The 16,323-nt window shown below is 41.9% G+C and overlaps 1 protein-coding gene across 1 annotated transcript; it reads left to right on the top strand.

Moving 5' to 3' along the window:
* The first annotated feature begins 9,909 nt into the window (after positions 1–9,909).
* On the top strand, positions 9,910–15,181 carry LOC105936136 (4F2 cell-surface antigen heavy chain). Its single transcript, XM_012876806.3, has 11 exons — positions 9,910–10,027; positions 11,543–11,747; positions 11,848–12,032; positions 12,702–12,875; positions 13,022–13,125; positions 13,213–13,352; positions 13,736–13,845; positions 13,957–14,159; positions 14,375–14,437; positions 14,545–14,764; positions 14,870–15,181. The coding sequence occupies exons 2-11, from the start codon at positions 11,551–11,553 to the stop codon at positions 15,016–15,018; spliced, it is 1,545 nt and encodes a 514-aa protein (XP_012732260.2). The 5' UTR covers positions 9,910–10,027; positions 11,543–11,550; the 3' UTR covers positions 15,019–15,181.
* Positions 15,182–16,323: the final 1,142 nt, after the last annotated feature.

Here is a 16,323-nt window from a genome sequence, read left to right as displayed (position 1 = left end):
ACCAATGGCGTTATGCAACACTGAAAAGTTGAAAATCTGAACCTGTCCATGGTACTAGTTTAGTTGTTAATACTCATAAATATATGATGGGATTATTTTTTTCTTTGATTACGGTTTTTCAGTTGACCAAGACAAGATTCGGTGGTGCACATGTTGCAGCCGCAAAGCCAGATCTAGCCATGGCCAGAAAAGTGACTCTGTAGAAAAGTGGGTTGTTTATAAATGTTACTTAAGACTTTATTTTACAGAAACAAGGCACAGAGATGCCTGGTTCCGCAGTCAGCATGACCATCTCAGTGAGCGATTACCTTTTCATCTAGAGCTTCTGTAGTTCTACACTTCACTCTGTAAATAAAGTGTTCCTTAACAAATGTAAATATCTGATAATGAAACTTTGAACAGGCTGTAGACCTCCAAACTGAGGCACCAGCCCAAGATACCAGTGGATGCTCCTGTATCTGTAAGTTATCTTGCACTGATACATATTTTTTTTATGATAGCGAAGTATAATTATACTTTGTTTCTTTTCTTTTTTTGCTGCGACTCCTCAGCCGCCCCGTTTGTGGGCAGAGGGCTTCCCACCTGAAGACCATAGGTGGATTGCACAGGTGTTGTTTAGGATGGAGGCAAAGGACAAACCACAGCTCTAGGACAACCTGAAGCTGTGATACTACCCACCGCAGCCTAGTCCTCTCTACCACCAGCCACCTTCACCTGACCGCTTCTTTGCCCATCCACTGCTCGTGTGGATGCCGTACAGGTTGTGGAAGGTGAAGGTGGTCTGCCCCAATCCTGCGTGTGGTGGGCATCAGCTCACTGGAGCAGGGCGGGTCCTGGACGTTGACCGCATTTACATCATGGTCACTGATACACTGATTTGTACCCGGTGTAAAGGCTCATACGTGTCCTGGAGCCAAGCTGCCCTCCAACAGCTGGACTTGGCTCACAGGTCAGAATTACGGGTCATCATGACATCTTTTTTCCATCTCCAAATGAACGCTGTAGATTCTACACCACTGAGTGTGTGGGCTTCCTCCAGAGCCCTGGTCTGCTGCCTGTGATGTTCCCTGAGCCTGTCCGTCTACAGCCAGGACATTTTGACAAGGCCCGATGACACCAAGGCCCACGTTCGACGCCGTATGGCACCATTCTTACGATGGATTCCACAAAAAAGGTTAAACGATCTTTATGTATTTTGTGTTTGACATGAACCCAGACGCAGAGGAGACTTCTCGCTTGGTGGATCGAGACTTCAACTCACTTCCAGCCTCCGTAAATATTTCCGGATTTCCATTGATCCTCTAATTCCTAACCGTCCTACCCAACATTTGGTGACATGGTTGAACTGCATAGGCATTAATCCTTTTTTTAAATTATTATTTTAATCATATTATCAGTATAAATATATTGTGCTCCTTGTATAATTTAGTGAAAAATGGTTATAGCACCTTGTGAGCAATCTAGTACTCACTGAGATACTCACCATATTTTACCTTTGTGAAATGTATTATGTAAATTCTTTAAAATAAATACTATAAAGTGATATGCTAATAAATAATAAACCTCCACCAGCTGTATCTCTGTACGCTGCATCACTCTAGCATTAACAACCAGCTGCCTGATTTTACGATACTCCCTCAAAATTAGGGACCACCGGGCTTCTGCCCCCTTGCCTTGTCTATATATATATATATATATATATATATATATATATATATATATATATATATATATATATATATATATATATATAATGTCTATGGATCGCGCCAAGCACGCTTCCGCTGCGCCACTCTGCTGCACGTCAGGGGCCGGGGGGGGGAAAGAGAAAGTGCTTCATCACTGCACCATGCTGTTTCTCATTCAGTTCACAGCGAGGGGCTTCTTACGTAACATGGGGTCTTTGTTCGCAGGGCAATTGCACAAAGACGAGGATTTAAGGAGGCTCAACACATGCATACTGAATAAACCATTTACAGTTAGGAGCCTTATGAACCTATTCGTCCAACTTGAACTTACAACTTACATTTTGTCACATCGCAACAACAAACTCGAAAATATCTTATTGGGATTTTATGTAATAGATCAGCAGGAAGTACGGCATCATTGTGAAGCAGGAGGAAACTGAAAAGCGATGTTAAAAGTTTTTTTACTGTGAAAAATCAAAACAAAAAAGAGAGAGAGAGAGAGGGTAGCGTATATTTGCATTCACCCCCTCAGAGTCAATGCTTTTTACAACCACCTTTTGTATGTTTAAGGTTATCTTCCTGCTGGGAGGTGAACCTTCACCCCAATCTCAAGTCTTTTACAGCCTCTAACAGGTTTTCCTCCAGGATTGTCTTGTATTTGGTTCCATCCCATCATCTCTGACCAGCATCACTTTCCCCACAGCATAATGCCATGCCATGTCTGCTGTATTCCTTGATCTACATGATGCTGTTATCCAATGTTATCCGACAAACCTCTGAGGCCTTCACGGAGCAGCTGGACCTATACTGAGATTACAAAACAAACAGGTTCAATTCAATTTTATTTTATTTATGTAGCGCCAATTCATGAAACAAGTCATCTTAAGGCACTTTCCAAAGTCAAATTCAATCAGATTATACACATTGGATCAGATTATACGTGTTGATCAAAAAGTTTCCAATCTAAGGAAACCCAGTAGATTGCATCAAGTCTATCCAAGCAGCATTCACTCCTTCTGAAGAAGCGTAGAGCCACAGGGAGAGTCGTCTGCATTGTCCATGGCTTTGCAGCAATCCCTCATACTGAGCATGCATGAAGCGACAGTAGAAAGAAAAACTCCCCTTTAACGGGAAGAAAAAACCTCCACCAGAACAAGGCTCAGTATGAACGGTCATTTGCCTCGACTGACTGCGACAAAAAAGCACAGGTGAACGCTTATTTACCAATTAGTTAACTTCTAAAGGCAGTTTGTTACACTGGAATTGATTTAGGTGTTTAATACATGTAAGGGGGTTCAAAACATATATATATATATATATATATATATATATATATATATATATATATATATATATACATATATACATATATATATATATATATGACCCACATTTCACATTTTATTTGTTAAAAAAACTAATTGTAACGCACATATTTGTATATTTGCACTTCACAATTATGCTCTACTTTGTTTTGGCCACTCACATAAAATCCCAAATAAATACATTGAATATTTGGGGTTGCAACTTCATGAAGTCTGAATATTTATGCAATGTGCTGCATGTGTTGTGGCTTACTTCTGATATTTCTGTATAAATGTCTTTCCATTTTCTTTATAGGGACTGTACAGGTGTGGTGACCTGATTAGATCCTGCTAGTTTCTTTCCTCCACAGCCTAAGCTTGCTGTGAGAAAAAAAATCAGGACGCGTGCTTCAAAACGCAAACAAAGGTCACCAGATGGGAATGTTTTATCTAGAAGAATTGCAGCGGGAAAATCAGATATATAACTCTACGGGTTAATATATACCTACCAGATCAAGATCATATCAGCGATATATCAAGAACCTCACGACTCAAAGTCCAGGGCGAAATGTTTGAGCGCTGTACGAGCTTCAAAAGATGCCTCACACCCAGTTTTAGCTCCTGTTTTCCCCGATAATTTTACATCACAGACATACAGTAATGTGGAAGGACTGGGTTTTAGTTAAATTGGTTGGAAAACGAAGCACATTCAGAGACATTCAGAAAATAAACTCCTGAGCATTTGTCCTCTGCTGCTCATTGTTTCAGTCATATGTGGATGTGGAGTGTCTGGGGGGAACACGGCAGGGATCCTGAAACAATGAGATGAAAGCATGCATCCTCAGACAGACTGGTCTGAACTGGTCTGGGTTTGTTTTGCTGTGCTCGGCTTTTTCTCTCTCCCCCCCCCCCCTTTTTTTTTTTTCCATCGAGGTCATGCTGTCTCACAAAATAAACTCTCGCTCTCTCGGAGGATCAGACTTGGATTTACTGTGAGGCTGCATCCATGCTTGGCCTGTGTGTTTTTAAATCAACTTTAATCAAATTTAACTCTTTCTTTTCTAAGTTCTTTCATTTCTGAAAGCTTAAACGAAGCACTACTAATTTCCTCTTCTTTCTTTTGGTTTTTCTTACTCTCTTTATTTGCACTTTGTCTTTTTTTTTTTTTTTTTGCTTGTTTTTTTGGGTTTTTTTTACAGCTGCAGTGGAAACAGAGCCAGGTCTGTTGTATAATGTCCTGAGATGCCTCTTCCTGAAGCAGGAGAAAACAGGAATTGCTTGCCTGGAGTTTTAACCTCATTTTCTCTTGTTTGTTCTCCTGAACTCAAAAACTGCTGAGCTAATACTTTTAACTCCTTTCTTGCCAATAGCTGAAGGAGAAGCATGATCTACAAAAAAAAAAAAAAAACTATACATGCATAAACTTATCTCAATTTCTTGGTATTAGGGCTCAAACATTAGTGGAAACCCAGACACACATATATACATATATAGCTCAGTATTGTGTTCCCTTTTTAACTTTTGCTTCCTCCTCAGCTCATAAACATGTTTACATCTCTTAGCTCCTTCTTTCAGCTCTCACTGTACGCCCTTTCCCCTTATTTCTCTGACTCCTCCCCTCCGTCTTATTTCCCCTGACATGGCAAATTTTATCTACTCCACGTTTATTTCTTTATTAAGTTTCCTGATGTTCAACCCCGCAGCCTGTGACGACGGCTAAAGTGAGAGCAGAACGTGGACCCCACTTAGCTATTTTATCTCTTGTCTCACGTCCTGCAGATCCCCAGCGCACAGTGTGTTCACATCAATCAGCAGCTCTGTTACAACCTGACTCTGTGTACACGTGTTCGTCACGCAGAGATAAAAAAGGGAACCAGATGGTGGGACTGACTGGAGAGGGTGTTCACGAGTATCTGAGTATCTGCCTGGGTAATTTACCCAGGGCCTTTTGTTAATGCCCCTCAACTTTTCCATATCCGGCCATGTTACCACCACACATTTCACTGGGGTTTATCTGTATTTTATGTGATTGGAAAGTGAAAGAAGAAAAAAAAAAAACATGGTTTTAATCGTCTTATTTACAATTTAAAATCTTTAAAGTGTTACAGATCCATTCAAACAGATGTATATGGTTTATTTTAAACCTTTCCAATGTAACTCCAGTTGTATGTTTAGGGTCATTGCCCTGTTGGTATGGAGACTTCTGCTCTAACAGGGTTTCCTCCAGGCATTTCTTGTAAGGAACTCAGTCCCTCCTCTTATTAACTCTCCCTGGCTTCCCTGGGCCTGCAGAAAGCCTCCCCCGGGTGTTACGCCACCACCACCATGTCTAAAAAGTCTAAAAGCTGTGGTAGTGATGAGCAGTGTTGAGTTTTTCACCACAAAGTGTATGAACGTAGGCCGAAAAGTTCAACTTTGCTTGTGTTTGCTGTGTCACCTACATGTCGGGTGGTCCACTATGGGCAGCACTTCTGGCATTTTATAACAGTCGCTATGTTGGCATAAAGGTCAGATTTGTAGTGTACACAACTAACGGTAGTCCTGTCAACAGATTCTCCCACCTGAGCTGTTGATCTCTGCGGCTCCTCCAGAGTTACCATGATTCTCTTGGCTGCTTCTCTGATTAATGCTCTCCTTGGTGGGCCTGTTGGTTTTTAGGTGGGTGGTCATGTCTGGGTAGGTTTATAGGTGTGCCATACTATACATACCATTTTCAGATGATGGATTGTCAGATGTTATCTTGGCCAGGACTCCGTTGAAAAAGAGATTGTTAATCTCAATGGGACTTTTCCTGGTTAAATAAAGGAATAATAATAAAAAAAATGTCCATAGCTTAGGAAACTGTTTTATGACTGTTTTAAGTGCCTTGAGATGACATGTTTCATGAATTGGCACTATATAAATACAATTGAATTGAATTGAATTGACCTAACTCTGCTTTAATCTTCTCCACAGCTTTCTCCCTGACCTGTCTGCTGGATGTCTTGGTCTTCATGAAGCTGTTTGTTCTCTAATGTTCTCTAACACAGGGGTTCTCAAACCTTTTGTGGCCAATTTTTCCATGGACCCCTTTAGATTCCTCATGCTGATAGTATTTTTAAACAGCCTTTTGTACTGTGAAATACATTAGGAATTATGTACGTTTTAAAAATACATATAGATAAATACACCTAATATTAGAGATTTGGTAGAGATTAGATCCTCATTCTCGATAAAGCCAAAAATGTAATTTTTTGGCGTTTACCTTACTTAATGAAGTGGACAGAGTTAAATATTTGTCCATTGTGTTACTTAGTTCAACCCTCCTCAGACCCGACAACATGCGTTTCACGGACCTCCGGGGTCCGGGGATCCCAGTTGGAGGGCCGCTGCAACAAACCTCTGAGGTCTTCACAAAACAGCTGGAATTATACTGAGACCCATTATGCTGATGTTTGAAGGCAATTTGGCTCAAATCTGATTTAAAAGTGGGGGGCATATCATGTGAGAGCAACTATTTTTTAGCTCTTAAATACATTTTGTTGTGTACTTGGAGTCTCCAGGAGTGCAGAAACGTTGTATGTAGTCTCTCCAGTTGCGGCATAAATAGCTTTATAATCTTTTTGGGTCTTATTTTTCAAGCAGTTCAGTTTGCTCTGTTCTCTATCACAGTTTTTGAACAATTACATCACAGTATTTGCTGCAGAGCTGCAGACAGGGGTGTGAAGTGCCCCCTTTATATTTAAAGAGACAGCACGAAAACGAGTTGCTCTCAGAAAGGGGGAACGTGGGGGGTAAATTAACGAGGAATTCAGACCAAAGTTTTGCAATTTCACTTTACACAAACAACAACTGAATGATTTCAATGTGAAAAGGAAAAGCATAATATGTCCCCTTTACGTGTGAACTACAGATCTGAGCGTTCACACATGGTCTAAAAAGTCTGACCCCCTAAAAAAACAGACTGGGGCCACATTTGTCTGCAGTTTGAACAGAGCCTTAATGCTAGATTACATGTGGGGGGCATCAGAGTGAAAATAGCATTCTAACGTTTTGCAACTTTTGTTAATAACCACGTATCATTTTTTTACCACTTCCTAATTGTTCACCACCTTGTGTTGGTCTATCACAGAAAATCCACCTCGCGAGACAATGCATATGGCTACCATCTCTGTCTAAGGACACGCACCTGGCAAATGTTTCATTCATATATATATATATATATATATATATATATATATATATATATATATATATATATATATATATATATAGTTACATTTGCTGTGGGTCAGCTCTTACCGTTAGCCAACAGGATCGTGCTGTGACACGCTCTCTAAAGTCTGACCCAATAACTTAGGTCGTTTAATGTTGCTGTGTCACAGCGACCGAAATAGATACGCACAAGTTTTAGCCAAGACCCAGATAGACAGTCAGACGCGGTGCTGGAGTACAACTTTATAGCTGAGGTTAAGACGGGTCAGCTCTGATTTAATTAACCTAGAATACTAGAGAAACAGATTGTTTGTACTCAGAACGAGGAGAATCTCGTTCACCAAACTCACATAACTGGGTGACAGTGGATCAGGAGCTGGGTTTCGTCCTTGGGCAAGACACTTCACCTGCTTTCCCTGCTGCTGGTGGTCAGGGGACCTGGTGGCGCTGATTGTACGGCAGCAAACACCGCGTAACACCATTGGGAAGTAGTTTTTTTCTCAAAAGGTGGTTGTATAGAAGCCCATAAAGAGAACAAGCACTTACATGCAGAGGTACAGTCGCGTGAGAGGAGAGTAGGTGAGCTTGTTCCTGCAGTTTTCTGCAGCGTCACAAAGATGTTGACTTGTTTTTTTATAGTGTGGAGAGACTGAGTGAGAAAAACATAACCTGAGAGGTTAGGGATGGATCAAATATGCAGCATGAGGCAACAACAAGCTGCTGGTAAAAAAAGTTCTAAAAAAAACATCCTGAAATGTTATTGGTACACTTTAATCATTTCAGCGATCTTTGAATAAAATAGATCCCCTTTAGCGTTATTGTTGCAGGTAACCACGTTCTCCAAGCATTCAGTCAACAACCTCATACATCATGGTACAAATAACACCAGGAGCCCCAGTGGACTGTGAGCATGAAACATTGTGTTTTAGGAGCTTTTTCTGAGAACTCTGCTATTACTGTAACTTGGTGAAGTTCAGCAGCAGCTGGGAAATGTGTCAGAGCAGAGGCAGCAACGGGGGTGGGGGGGGGGGAGGATGTTGTTTTTCAGATCAGATCACAGAAATCGGCTCTAATGCAATACCGGTCTCATTATGGCTTCAGTCGTCGGCAAACGTCAGATCAAATCAAAATAAGAGGGTTTGCGTGAAAACAAAGGAGCAGCAAGGTAAAAAGCTGAGATTTGAGAGCCAAGAGCTGTTTTTATACCTTTTACCGAGAAACGGCTTTGTGTAAATCCCGTCCATTGTAGGAGGCAAGGAAAATAAACTGAAAAGAGAGAAAACATAACAGGGTTACATAGGCTTACAGGCTCTGAAAAAACAAAGAATTCCCCTTTACATTTTAAACTCTTTGATCAAAATGTTCCCTTCCTCTGTAGCTTTTCCACATTTTTGTTGAGTTGTACCAAAACATGTCAGTGTAACTTATTGGGATTGTATGATAAGTCCCCAAAAGGTACTTTATAACTGTAAAGTAGAGAGAGAAGTGAAACATAGTTCTCTAAATCTTTTACATATTAACATCTTAAAAGTAAGTGAACTGATACCTCCACCATGGCTTAAGAACTTTTTACTTATTTTAAGTTCCGTTTTTGCAGTGCAGATGTCCGCAGGTCCTGCTGAGTTACCTGGACCTCTTTGCTTAATAACTCGCCCGGCCTGTGAGCTTATATGGACAGTGATGTCTTCCCAGGTCTGCCATACTCTTTGTTATTTTCAGTGATGGATTGAAGAGTAAGGTGTTGGTAGTTTTATTGTCTGATTATCGAACCTCGCTTTAAACATTTCTGCAACTGCTGACCTGATTGCTGTCCTTCTTCTAGAAAACCTCTGAGACAGCTGTTTTCATATTAAGAATAAGTTGTATACAGTTGGATTCTTTCAGAACAATTTTATTCAGGGGTATCAAAACGGAAGGGGCTGACAACAGCTACAGGCCACAATGTTCAGGGATTTTTTTACAATAAAGTAAAGCTGGAAGGTACGTTACATTTTTATTCCACTTACAATCATGCACCACTTTGTGTTGGTCTAGCCACAATTATGGTTTGACGGTTGTAACATGACAAAATGTGGAAAGTTAAAGGGGCGTGAATACATTTATAAGTCAAAAGATGCACTTTGTTTTCACAAATGTACTCTATTTGCTGTTCCCATCTTAGACCGTGCAGGAAAAACCCCACAACTGAGAGGGCATTCTTCTTCACCTAGACTGAAGCCTATTAATCAAAGAAGAAGAGAGCATTTCAGCTCAGACATGATGATTTAATTACCTGTGAGTAACAGAGAGGTCAATCAGCAATAGATCAAAGGTTTAAAGATTAGTTAACTGAAATAGCTGCTAAGGTAATCATCACGGCTGATTACACTAGTTATATAATCACTGTTTGCCTAATTTAACCGATTTCTCCATTTCAGAGTTGTGAGAAAGGTCGGGTTATACACATCCTGAAAAAAGTACATTCTGTACTTTGTGTACTTTTTCAAAAAGGATAACATCAGTGTGAGGAATTACGACTGAATACCATCAGATTATATCTGCCTGCAAAGCTACTGAACGCGAAATATATTTATATATCAGTATTTTTCTTTTTAAACGTCTCAAATTTATAAACTATATGTGAAGAGAGAAAGTGTGGGCGATGGGATTGGTTAGTTTCTCGGTGGGCGGGGCTAATGATGAGCCCGAGTACCCCCTCCTGCCGGTTGATTGGTTGGTTTCCGGTGGGCGGAGCTAAGAGTTGTGTAAATACAGTCTTACCGGCTTTTCGCAGCAGATCAGGGGAGACACGATAAGAGCTGGAGCAATAAAGCTCGACGGACATTTTACCGCTTTCAACAGGTAACACTGGACTTATTCTGTGTGTTTCTGTCCGTGTTTCAAGAAATACATCTACATTTAAGAGATAGTTTTAGAGTTTCCAAGGGAAACGGCAAATCTTAGCACGTGGATCTTTGCCATGACGTAGGTCTGTTTCATCATCCTCGAAGAAGGAAATGTTAGACGGTTATTTTAGTTTGCTTTTGTATAGGGAGGCATTTCTAACCCGTTTGATCAAAGATAAATCCGAAAGTGGGGTTATCTCCTTAATCTGTGTATTTCATTTTAAATCAGTTAAACTGAACAAACCTGTCGGGACGTCGGCCGGTTTTTACTACTACTTCCGGTTCAACAACGGGTTTTTCTATGTTCATTCATACTACATCGCTCATAAAAAGTAGCATAAATGAAACGTTTATTTACCAGAAAACGGTAGTACCGCATTTTGACGTTCAATGTTGTTTTTGTGCTAGATACTTCTACTTTTTAAAAATGCTTTTCTTTTATTGTGAAGGCTGCCGGTCTGTGAAATTTAGCGCGTCTATTTCATCAGACAACTGTTGAACACGGAACTACTCCTACTACTATTACTACTATAATAGTATAGTAATATGTTTGTTTCGAGAAATAGACAAATCTAAAGCAAAGTTCTGGTTTATGAACGATACGAAAGTAGCACCGATTATTAAACCAAAATCAAAACATTTGGATTGGAACACGCTGTATATTTAAAAAGTCTTTACAAAAACTATTCTCATGCAAACGAATTACTTATTCAGTTATTAACATTTTTACTTGCTTCTTAATTTTATGTCCTATCTATTGTCTTTGTAAATTTAGCTTTTATATAAAGCCCTTTGAGATCTTGTGTTGTGAGATGCTGTGTAAATATTTTTTCTTAAAATAGTTATATAGTAAAAGTATTTGATCAGTGAGCTTACTAAACTAGAGTCTGTGAGCCCACTTTTTCCACTCTTCCTGTTCAGTACAGCTGGTTCCAACCAGCCAGATCTTGTGTTGAGAGGTGCTGTATAAATTATTATTATTATTATTATTATTATTATTATTATTATTATTATTATTATTATTTTAAATAGCTATATAGTCAAATTATTTGATCAGTGAGCTTACTACAGTACTACAGAGTCTGTCAGCCCACATCTTCCATTCTTCCTGCTCAGTACAGCTGGTTCCAACCAGCCAGAACTATTCCACTTATTTCATGACGCTCTGCTGCCCAGGAACCATGAAACTAATGAAGAGTGACAGGAATTAGGAAATGAACCCCTTCCAATTAAGTTGCACTATTAACAATGAATGCATAAAGATAACTAACTTTTCTTTCCGATTTCATTTTAGACGTATAAATGTTTAGAAATAATCTGTCAATATAAAAGCCTTCATTGCGTTGATCAACTAAACTAGTAGTTCCTGAAGTACAGCCTGGTTTAGTCTGTGGTTTGCCTTTTAATATGAAACGTTCAGTTGCACCTTTTTGAACGGATAAACTCATCAAACTCCTTTCCCCCCCATCAGACTCAACCATGAGCAAGGACACGGAGATCGACATGGAGGAGGTGAAGCTGAACGAGGTGGACCTGGAGAAGCAGCCTATGACCGGAGACGGCCCCGCTCCCGCCGGGGAGAAGAACGGCAGCGTGAAGCTGAAGGTCCCCGACGACGACGTCACCTTCACCGGCCTGTCCAAGGAGGAGCTGATGAAGGTGGCCGGCACCCCGGGGTGAGGGCCTGCTTCAATCGTTACTCGTCTCTAGCCGCGTGCTGCTTAGGCGTTCCCCCCCCCCCCCTAACCGCGTGTCTTCTGCTGCGTTCGCCTGCAGGTGGGTGCGGACCCGCTGGATGCTGCTGGTCCTGTTCTGGTTGGGCTGGGTCGGCATGCTGGCCGGGGCCATCGTCATCATCGTCCAGGCCCCTCGCTGCAAACCCGTCCCAGAGATGAACTGGTGGAACAACGGCCCCCTGTACCAGGTGTCCGACCTGGACGCCTTCTGCGGCGGGATGGAAGGTAACGTGGCTTTGGGAACTAGGAACGGCTTTATCCGTCACTTTGCTGACTGTTTAATGTCCTGTAGCCTTGGATGTGTCGGCTAATTCACACGGCCAGTCTTGTGATAAAGTCCCTGCTGGCGGGATAAGAAACTGCTGACTGGGCCGGCACCGTGTGACTAAAGGCCAAAGGGCCGTAAAACACGACTTTCATATCTCTTTTTCAGATTTGAGGTCATACCGAGCGCCTCCTTTCAGTGAAGCGGGGTTTTTTTAGATAAAAGGATTTTTAGATGTAGTTTCTGCTCTAGTTAGATTTTTTTTTTTTTTGGAGACGGGTCAAATGGACAGAGTGTCCTGTACTTGCTGCAAATTAGGGGGGGCAGCTCTCGGGTTTCCAGCCGGCTTTGGGACGGATTCCAAAGAGCGCATGTGACTTTATTGTTCTGGCATAGAGATCCCCCTTGTGCTCAGACTTCACATGGCTGGCAGAGGGTGCGGAGGTGGTTGTTCACACCCTCCTGTCTTAGGTCAACACTCGTCTGTTATTTCACACGGTGGACGAAGCGGCTCTCCCATTAACCCCCTTCGCAGAGATCCGCTGCTTTTTGCACCATCCCGACTCGTCTTGTCCTGTGAATTTCACTTTTTTTTGTGTGTGTTTGACATGTACTCTTTCCTCTGTCAGGTCTTGAAGCAAAGTTGGAACAGCTGGCCCAGATAAAGGTCAAAGGTCTGGTTCTTGGTCCGTTTCACCAAGTACAAAAGGATAACCCCAGCACCCTGGATTTTAAGAAGACCGACCCAACATATGTTACGGATGACATCTTGGAGGCTGTGTTGAAGAAGGCTGACAAGAAAGGTGGGTTATTTTCCACAGTGTTGCTTTACGTTTATAACAATACTAAAAATGATAATTTTTAAAAGCTCAAAGCTTTGAATTAATGTTACCGGGAATGCTCAGTGACATTTATTCGGTTTGGCTGCTTTCCTGTTTCTCTCTCTAAGACATTTCTGTGGTTCTGGACCTGACTCCAAACTACAAGGGATCTTCTCCGTGGTTCTCCAGAGATGATGAAGTAATCAAGAATGAAGTAATGGAGAAACTCAAGGTGGGAAGACGTTAGCATTTGTCCGCCTTACATGTGCCAGCGGCCCGTTTTAGCTGCTGAACTTAAGGTTTTCTCGTTCTCCTCCAGGTTGCAGCAGAGTACTGGATGGGACGCGGCGTTCACGGCATCAAGGTGCCCGACATGGATTTGGCCTCTGGCTTCTCTGGGTGGTCCAGCCTGAGCGCCGCTATCCACAGCAACGCCACGGCGGACGACAAGAAGAAGATGTGAGTGGATCGGTTGTCTGACTCCTTGTGGTTCTGCTATACTGAAGCACCAGGAAAGAACTGGTTAAAGCAGACGTTAAGCCTAACGTAGCGCTTGAGTTTGTTAATTGCATCAGCGAATCAGCTGACGTTCCTAATTAAGAGAGCTTTTTGGATTGGACATTCCAGTGTGGGGTTTTAGTTGGAGAAAGGTCAGCAGAAAACTAGTTTAATGGGTTTTATTTCAGCTGTCTTGGTGGGGTAGGGGGACCCCTAGTGGTGAAGTTCGTGTATGACACCCTTTAGAGTTAAGCAGCTAAGGTTTACCACAGATGGGTGTTTAGCTTCATCTTGTGTGTCATGGCTAAAGCTGCATCTCGTTGACCTGATGTTCTTCTTCCCAGGGCGCTGATGGGCGTGGTGGACGGTCTCTCAGCTGTCCAGGTGTCCAACTTGGTCAACACCACCGACGTGGACCTGGTTCTGCCTGACCTCCTCAGCACCAAACGTGACGGTCAGCTTAAGCCTCTTTTATGGAGAAATGTCTGTGTGTGTTTGTCTTGTATTTTACTTTGGGTTTTAATTGTTTTTTTTGTTTGTTTTTTTTCTCCTTGTGGACTTGCAGGTGTGGAGCGCATCAAAGCTGTGGACGCCCTCTCCTCTCAGCAGCGCAGCGTGGGCTGGGGCCTCGGCGCCAGCAAGCTGGAGCCTCTGTCTAAAGTGGCGACGTCTCCGGACCTGCGGCGTCTCTACCAGCTCCTGCTCTTCACCCTGCCCGGGACCCCGGTGTTTACCTACGGGGATGAAATCGGCCTTCTGCCAACAAACGTAAGCTCCTACATGATGGGATTGTTCAAATAGACGAGCAGCAAGTAGTAAAAGCTGGATAAAAGGGAAAGGAAAAATCCAGCCTGCATGGACCAACACGTCCTTTAGATGTTATGATTAGGAAGAAAAATCTGAATCGGTCAAAACTGTAATCAGCAAATATAACATCAGATTAATCCTACATATATTAAGTAATGGAATTTATTTATTTTCAGGGTACAAAATCTCCCAAAATGATCTGGGACACGGAGGAATCTACTGCGGACGAGGCTGCTGACGTAAGTGTGCTCAGTCAGCTGTTATCTGGTTAATAAAAATGGGCATTAATTGGCTTTCCCAGGTTTGGCTACTCGTTTTAAACACTAACCCATCTTCTCGTGCGCAGGCTAACAGGACAGAACGCATCGATTTGAGGTCCTGGTTCAAATCCCTCAGTGACCTGCGGGGCAAAGAGCGCTCGCTGCTTTACGGCGACTATTACCCTCTGGAGTCGTCTGCCTCCTCGCTGGCGTTCCTGCGCGTGTGGGACCAGAGCGAAAGATACATCACCGCTGTCAACTGGGGGAAAGAGCCCTCTAAATTAAAACTGACACTGCCGCCCACAGGTATGACGGGATCTCAAACTGCACCCAGCAAATCAGTCGTGTAAATGAACTGCTGCCTATATAGAAATATTTCTTTAATTTGTTTTTGTTTTTTTTCTGATTTAGCTTCTACAGAAGGCGTCGTTTTGCCCAAGATGGCCAAAGTGAAGCTGTCGACAGACGCAAACATGACGGCGGAGTCGTCGGTCAGCCTGGAGTCGATCTCTCTGGGGCCTGAAAAGGCAGTTCTCCTGCAGTTCCCCCTTGTTGTCTGAGGGTGGCGCCAGAGCCGCAGCGGAGTTGTGTGCAGATCAGATTTACTGGAGTAGGAGAGTAAGACTCAGCGGGGCTAAATCTGAGGAGTTGGATCAGGCAGTAAAAAGAGTCAGGAAATGTATTTTCTTACCAGAACAAGAACATTAGTTGTTGGGGGGGGGGGGGAGAAAGTGGCCAGTTTCAGAGGGTAAAAAAAAAAAGTTACTTTTTAAAATATTTATTAATGACTCAACTTTCAGATGTGTGACACATTCCATCTGTGCATTTTGAGCATTCCTGTTTTGTTTTTTTTTATTGGGTGGGTGTTGTTTTTTTTTTGTTTTTTTAATCTGGTATTTTTTATTGACTCTTCCAGCTCTTTTATTATTTTGTTTTTGCCTCAGGAAAACAATTTCACACGTGACTCATAAATTGTGAAAACAAGGTTTAAAAAGACAGTAAATTGGTCTGTGCTGACTCTTGTGTGCGCCTCGTGTCTTCTTTGTGTTCAACGCCAGTCACGAAGGTCGTCTTTGTGTCTGAGCCCAAGATTATATCACATAAAATGTTTTTCAGTGCGTACAGGTGTGTCAAACTGTGTCACAGATGTTCAGAGAAAGGTTGGCGAGAACGTCGACCTGCTAAGATTTTAGAGGTTATCTCAGGGTACGTTTTACTAAGACTGATGGTTCCTCACTTTGTGAAGTGTTTAAGTGTAGCAAGCGACTGCCATAGGCTCGCAAAATTACTTAAAGCTCTATATTCTGTTTGCTGCGACCTCCATGGAACAGAGAAAATTAAAACGGCTGGAGATTGGACTATGCTTCAGCATGTTTTCGAGGCTGATTTTCACTGCACATAAACCGCTGGATGTAGCTTTCATCTCTACTTGACTTTAGAAATGGAAAAAAAAAAAAACTTAACATAGGTGACAACCTGTGGTGCTTTCAGTCTAGTAGATGTTTGTGCTGCAAGAGAAACTGAACCAAAGCGTTTAGTTCTAGGGAAATTATTAATGTTTTCCCTGAAAGCATGGATACAGAGTGCACCTTTGAGAAAGGTCCTGATGGTTTTCTTTGTGTAATAAAGGACACAGCATATTCACATGAGTGCATTAAGCATATGATATATTTGGCCACAAGGCTAATTTTCATCTGCAGCTCAATGATAAAGGACAAACATAAATTATGTTAAGTTATTAAAAACGCTCAATTACAAAAACCTATAAACTACACACAAAAGGTCAGATTTAGTTAAAACATTTGTTAGTCAAGAAAGCATGTTTAGATCCTGAGTTAAATTTTTGTCAACAAAAGGGACTATGT

This window comes from Fundulus heteroclitus, chromosome 14 (assembly GCF_011125445.2).
Source record: "Fundulus heteroclitus isolate FHET01 chromosome 14, MU-UCD_Fhet_4.1, whole genome shotgun sequence".
Taxonomy (NCBI): Eukaryota; Metazoa; Chordata; class Actinopteri; order Cyprinodontiformes; family Fundulidae; genus Fundulus; species Fundulus heteroclitus.
The sequence above is the reverse complement of the archived record's forward strand: the minus strand, read 5'-3'. Positions and strand labels throughout refer to the sequence as shown.